The following is a 7,420-nucleotide window of genomic DNA, read 5'->3' on the forward strand; positions in this document are numbered from 1 at the left end:
ATAAAAAAGACCTCACTAAGCTTTTGGAATGGGGTAAAGAGCAAGGGATCATCAACGACAGGGAATTTGCCTATTTAAATATACAAGTTCCGAGGATACCAGTAATATATTATTTGCCCAAAATGCATAAAGACCCTATAAATCCTCCGGGGCGTCCCATAGTATCGGGGATTAACTCCGTCACCTGCCGTTTAGGTGAATATGTGGATATACACCTTCAACCATTGGTGAAAAAAATGAAATCTTACCTTAGGGACTCACAACACCTGTTGGATATCTTGAAAAATTTAAATGTGGGGTTCGACAATGATATTCTATTATGTACGTGTGATGTATCTTCACTGTATACATCTATTCCCCAAAAATTAGGAGTTAGGGCTATAAAAACAAAACTGGAAGGAATTATGGAGATCGACTGGCAAAAGAGATATTTTTTGCTAGAAGGAATAAAATTTTGTTTGGAGCAAAATTATTTTTGGTTCGATGAGGGCTTCTATGTACAGGTTGGCGGAACGGCCATGGGGGCCAAATTTGCTCCGTCGTTTGCCAACCTGTACATGGAAAAATGGGAAGAGGAATTTATTTTTAATGAGGAAAATGAATTTAGAGATAATATTGTTTTATACAATCGATATATTGATGATTGCATTATAATATGGAAGGGTACGCACAAGAAATTTGGGGAGTTTATGAGATATATAAATATAAATGAATATAATTTGAAATTCACACATGATAAAAATTCCGAGAGTATACACTTTTTAGATCTAGAGTTATTTCGTGAAGGAGACACAATTAAAAGTAGAAACTATTTCAAACCTATAGACGTAAATAGATTTATTCAATTTGATAGCTGTCACCATAAACCTTGGATAAAAAATATTCCTAGGGGTCAGATGAAAAGGATTGAAAAGAACTGCACAAACGATCAAGATAAAATAATCCAAACAGGAATTATAAAAGATAGGTTTAGAGAAAGGGGTTACCCGGAGGACTTATTTTTAGAAAAAGAACATGTAAAACGGCTACTGGAAGACGGTAAAATCAACCCCCCATTTATCACCAGCTATTCTAAAGAAGCACTGAGGGTTAAGTCTATCTTACAGAAATATTGGCATATAATAAAGAGTGACCCAGTGATAGGGGCACATCTTTCAGAAAGACCACGGACGGTATTCCGTAAAGCTCCTTCATTAAAGGATATGTTAACCAATAGTTATATAAGGAACGAAAAAGATACATTTAAGAATTCGGTAAACAATTTCTTTGTGCACTGTGGTAGGTGTAAGGCATGTAAGGAAACAAGATCGCACATTAGAACACAGGGAGACACTCCTAAGGTGAATGGATGTGAAATCACACTGAAAAGCAACATGAATTGCGATACAACCAATGTAGTGTACCTGATGGTTTGTCCGTGCAATAAAGGTTATGTAGGGAGAACAGGTCGCAAGTTAAAAACAAGAATTGCGGAACATTGCCGCAATATAAGAAAAGGGGTGAGTAGTCATAGTGTGTCTGCACATTTTAAGAGAGTACACAATTCAAACCCGAACGGGATGCGTTTTTGGGCAATAGAGAAAATTAAAGCACATTGGCAAGGGGAACATATTAATATCAAGCTAAGTAGAAGGGAGGGATTCTGGATACACAAATTGGGAACACTTACACCAGGGGGGTGAATATAGACTTTGAACTTAAATGTTTTTTAAAGGAAGGTTGACATTGTCCACTGACAAGTCTGGAGATAATAGGATTGTCAATGTTCTGTATGTTCCCATATTCTTCAGAGGTATACATAGGGTTGGCATTTTGACAGTGCAGTGGCGCTGTGTTCTCTGGCCCTGTGTATTAGGGAGAGATGAAGGCCCAATAGAATTAACCTATGGCAGTGGGGTGGAGCTGTATTCTCTACCCCTGTACATTAGGGAGAGAGGAAAACTCAACAGGATTAGATGTACTATCCAAATAAAATTTGGATATATACATCCTTCTAATAACATTTTTATAACAATGAAATATGATGCAAATAAAATAGGACTCCCTGTCAGATTGATACACAGGTACCAAGTCCCAAATTATAAATTGGAAATTTAGGCGCTGTAGGTGTCGTAGACAAGTAAGACAATAGGTGTGTCGCCTGCGGGGATGAGGATTGGATGGTGTGAATTCCCTACCATAGATTAGGATTGGCTAATATGGAAAATGGTGCATTGTGGTCTATGAATAAAATGAATAGAGTGGATAAACAATGTATGGTTGAGGAATTGCTTTTATAAAGAGTAATGCACAAAAAATTACAGTGAAAGTAAATATGTATAGGAACGAATAAGTTGCAAATATATATCTATAAATGTTTCTCAGTGTAAGTTGAACTATTAGAGTATATGTTGGGTTTAAAGAGTAATTGGGACTGGACGCTAGCAACGCCCCAGAAGAAGCCAAACCGGGCGAAACCCAGGGTCGGGCGAGAACGTGTAGCTGGCGTCCCATATTGGAGTTTTATATGCGCATTTTTATCGCTCTTTTGTGAGTATGTTTTTAATCTAAATAAATCCTGAGTGGAAACTGTACTACGCTATCTGCGGGTGAATTTCTTCCAGCGATCTACCGCAACATATGTTGCATACGGAGGAGGTCACAAGAAAAACGCAGGAGTGTTGGTCTGAATAGCGGTATATTCTTATCGGAGGATTCAGGAATTGTGCTGGAGGAGTGTGAACTGCTCTATTTTGACATATTGGAAGAGAAGGACACACGGAAGCAAGGGAATCGGGAGCTCCGGTCAGAACTCATTTTCTATGTTTTACAATTTGGGTTTACTGGATCAACCCTTGACTGTTTGTAGCTCCATGAGAGAGGTGTGCAGCACATAGCTGTTATTGCTGTATTTTTTGATTATTAAAATAACTTAAAACTTAATGTACACATACACACACACACACTCAAACATGGCTATTGAAGCGACTCAGATTTATGATGGTAAGTGACTGCTGTATTTTACGAAAGTGTTTTCTAAATGTTTGAAATAAAAGATGTTACAAAAGTATATCGTTTTTTTTTTTACACTACAAAATGTAACAATAAAAAGTTAAGACAAGATAGTTAGTGAGAGTGGTGCAGCAAATGTTGGTCGTCTCTTTGTCACCTCTCTTTGTCTAATTTACAAATTTTTGTAAATCCACACCGGCTGAGAGCAAAAAGTCCTCCTTAAAAACCTGAAGACATTCCACCACATTTAACCCTTCCTTTCCACTAATGGTGGCACTTTGGATAACTTATAAGGACTTTTAGGGATCTGTCTGGTGTCTTACATTGAGACAAGGCACCCGGTGCTGGTTGCTGATACCACGTATTTCCATAGAAACACATATATGATTGGCATGTGGCACGCCTCCCCTGCACTTTGATTCCATTTCTAAATTAAGTCTAATCGCTTTGTGTGACAGCACACTCAGTACAGCTGGCGGGCATGGTGGGGGGCACTGTACATAGTGCAGATCACACAACGTACAGAGAAAGAATTACTTATTCTTTATACTCACAAAAGAAAGTTGAAAACATGCGCCTCAATAGTAATAAAATGCCAAGCACTTCGCCCAACCCAGGTTTTCGCCTCTTCAGGCTTCTTCCGGGGCATGATGCTTTTTATGATAAAACATCTATTAATAGAGGGGATGAGAGAGTCACATGGACAGTTTAATAAAATACCAAGTTTACAATTACATTTAACCTTCAAATTTGCACAATTGGAGTTTTTTGAGACAGGACAAGCCATCACTATAGAACAGTGATGGCGAACCTTTTAGAGGCCGAGTGCCCAAAATGCAACCCAAACCCTTCTGACTTGAAGTGAAGTGCCAACACAAAAATTTAACTAGAATAACAAGGTTTTAATTGAGAAAACATAGCTCAAACGTTACAATCTTGTGTATTACAATAAAAACACTATCAACAGAGCTCAAAGGTTTGCATTTTCTGTGCTTTTGAACAATTAAAATGGAATCTGTCATAAGTTTTGATCATGTATCACACAGCCAGTGTTAGATATTGTTCCCACAAAGATGTGTGATCACTATGAGAAATTCCAGTATTCCATTTCTATTCCAGAATTGTGGCTGGATTTGGAGCACTCTGTTGCAGTGTTACACAGCCCCCCCTCATCTTAAGTAACTGTTGGTCATTGTATTACAACAGCAACCAGCTACAGAAGTGACTCAGAGGTAAGAAAAGGGGTTGAGCGCTGATGTGAGCTCTCTCATAGCAGTGCACTACAATCCAAGTCCAGGTACAATCCAGGAATATAAATCAACAACATTTTTACTTCTAACAAAGGTAAAACCAAAACTCCATCTAACGCTGGCTGCAGTACTGTATAGTAAAAACTGATGTAAAGCACGCTTTAATGAGATTTTTGCTGTTGCATGCACGCTGACAATTTGTCTATCCTGGGCTCATACTTTGTAAGTTTCAGAGCAACACATGCAGCACTCAGGTCATCCGTTAATCTGTTTCTGTTGTCAGATTTGATATAATTCAAAGCTGAAAAGAGCTGCTCACAAGCATAAGATGATCCAAACAAAGTGAGCAAAGCCATAGCAAGGGCTTTCATGGACTTAAAATTATCTGGCAGAGAATTCCACACTTTAAGGATTTCATTTTCTGAAGTGTTGTCGCCGTTTCCATCTGCGCTGTCATTTGTCATCCTTTCCATTTTCTCGAGTGTTTCACTCAGGTCAGAGAATTTATTTTTCCACATCGAGTTTTCTTGAAATTCCAACAGCTCCAATTTCAGGTTTCCTAAATCTAACCAGTGTAAGCAAGAGAGAGAAAGTTCTTCAAACTGAGCTTTATCTGGTGAAGTAAGAAAACGCAGGGTTGCCTCCATCTTACGGAACTGTACAAATCTTTTACTAAAATTCACCTTTGCAACTGCTACAACATTAGAAAATTCATTGTAGACATCCTGATGACTTGTAGGATTGTCTGCAAACGTTGTACAATTTTCTAAATGGTCTTTTAGATTTGGGAAATATTTCAGCTGTCCAGTTTCAAGGTCTTTTTCAAAAACCTGCAGTTTACGCTCAAATGTTTTTATATCACAAAACATTCTTTCTGCTGTTTTCCCCGCTGTACCTTGTAGTTGCTTGTTCAGTACATTAAAGTGTTGTGTAAAATCAGTAAAAAACATAAGGTTGGTAAGCCATGCCACATCGGTGAGCTGTGGATAGTCCTGCCCTTTTTCATGCATAAACAGCCTGATTTCCTCCAAGCAAGCTACAAATCGCTCCAGGACCCGTCCCCTGTTCAGCCACCGGACATTGTTATACATAAGCAGACAATTATACTGTGCCTGAACCTCATCAAGAAGTGCTTGAAATTGTCGGAAATTCAGAGCACGAGCCATAATGAAATTTACCATTTTTGTGACATCTTTGAGGATATCTGCAAATTTCTCGCTGCTTTCACTTGCACATAGAGCTTCCTGGTGTATTATACAATGAAACTGAATGACTTCATGTTTGGTTTCTTTAACAAACAACTGTATGAAACCAGAAGTTGTCCCAACCATAGAAGGTGCCCCATCACTAGTAATGGAAACCACTTTTCCTGACGTTATGCCTTGTGACGTAAAAACCTCCATCACTGCGTTGTAAATATCTACTCCTTGCGTTCTTTTAGGCAAAGACGCCAGTTTCACCAGCTCTTCTCTCATGTTGTCACCAACAGCATAACGTAAAATGATGGCTAGCCTTGCGTGATTATTAATATCCGTGCTCTCATCCAGGCACATGGAGTAGCAGGCTGCCTTTTGTAGGTCAGTGGTGAGCTGCTGACTAACATCACTTGCCATGCGCTGGACTCGATCTTTCACAGTATTTCTACTGAGTGGCATCTCAGAGATACGCTGACTGATTTTATCCTTGTTTTGAAAATCATGAAAAAGGGAATTACTCCCAGACAACAAGGCTTCTTTGACAATCTCCCCATCTGAGAGGGGCTTACCATGTTTAGCTATACACAGCGACATTTTAAAACTGGCTGCAGTCAGATAATTTGTTTTTGAAAGATAGTTAGTAAAACTAAGATGCTGGGAGTGATGTTTCCTTAATTGCCCTTCAAGAAACTTTTTTCTCTCTGTTTCCTCAAGTTCTGCAACTGTTTTATGGTTGGTGTCAAAGTGCCGTCTGACACTTGATGTGCGACACACAACACTTTCATTACACAGTACACATAATGCTTTGCCATTTCGTTCAATCATTCCATATGACTCTGTCCAGGCCTCTTGGAATGATCTGCCACTATCCATTTTGCCTTTTTTTGCTGTACTCATTTTTGATGTCTAGAAAAACATTAAAAACATTTTTGAAGCAAACAATACAAATCTAAGTAGCTAACACTATCATGTTATAGTTATAGATGGCAAGGAAGATCCAATGGACCACATTTAACAAAAATAGTGCAGTGTCTTGCGTAGTGTACAGGGTGCACCAGATTCATGATTTGTAGTGCACGGTCTTCATGAATTTGGTGCACTCTGCACTGCTCGGGAAGTGTGCACAAAATTAATGGTGCACTTTGTTCATGCGGCAGAATTGTGACACAGACAACTGTGGTGCAAGCCAGACAGAAATGTGTCGCACAGTCCGACTAAGCAGTAACAGCCCCTTTAGGTGCACATTTTTCTGTCCTGTCAGCACAGAGCAGCTGCGACACAAAACTGGTGCAGACACTTTATAAATACATGTACAAGCAGATTGCATGTTACTTCTACTGCAAAGTCAGACACAAAACTGGTGCAAACATTTTAATAAATGTGGGCCAATGCGTATAATACAGTGGGTGCACAGATGACCGCTACCACAACACTTATTTTAAAAAATGCAACAGGGGGTCTTATGCGATCACAGATGCTTTTACACCAAAATGCACGTTATCAGTATTAAGCTCCATGAGGAAGATTTATTAGAAGTGGTTGAGATCCGAACTTGCAATTGCAATTGGTTCTGCTCAGACATTTCTGATAAATCTCCCCCAAGTGCTTTTTTACACGTAACTCCAAAACATACTGGTAGGATTATTAGATTGTGAGCCCCATTGGGACAAATTTGACAAGTTTTGTGCAGCGCCGCGTAATCTGTGTGCACCATATAAATAAAGAATTATTATTATTATATTACACACGTAGCTTGTTTCAAATCGCATTCGTTTCAGGCAAAACGCAAGTGCGAACAGGCCAAGCTCAACGCAAGTCAACCACATTATGTAAACTAACATGCTTGTGCAGCGCTGCGTAATCTGTGTGCGCTATATAAATAAAGAATTATTATTATTATTAAACTAAGACTACATGTAGAGACTGCTATTTTAGTGGTTTAAATGATCCCCCAGAAATATTACTTACATATGTGTAACTTTG

The 7,420-nt window shown here is 38.9% G+C and overlaps 1 protein-coding gene across 1 annotated transcript; it reads right to left on the reverse strand.

Annotated features, from left to right (window-relative positions):
* Nucleotides 1-4,402: 4,402 nt before the first annotated feature.
* Nucleotides 4,403-6,310, reverse strand: LOC140128544 (general transcription factor II-I repeat domain-containing protein 2-like). The gene has a single exon (XM_072150241.1). The coding sequence runs from the start codon at nucleotides 6,308-6,310 to the stop codon at nucleotides 4,403-4,405; it is 1,908 nt and encodes a 635-aa protein (XP_072006342.1).
* Nucleotides 6,311-7,420: the final 1,110 nt, after the last annotated feature.

This window comes from Engystomops pustulosus, chromosome 4, assembly GCF_040894005.1.
Source record: "Engystomops pustulosus chromosome 4, aEngPut4.maternal, whole genome shotgun sequence".
In the NCBI taxonomy this organism is placed as follows: domain Eukaryota; kingdom Metazoa; phylum Chordata; class Amphibia; order Anura; family Leptodactylidae; genus Engystomops; species Engystomops pustulosus.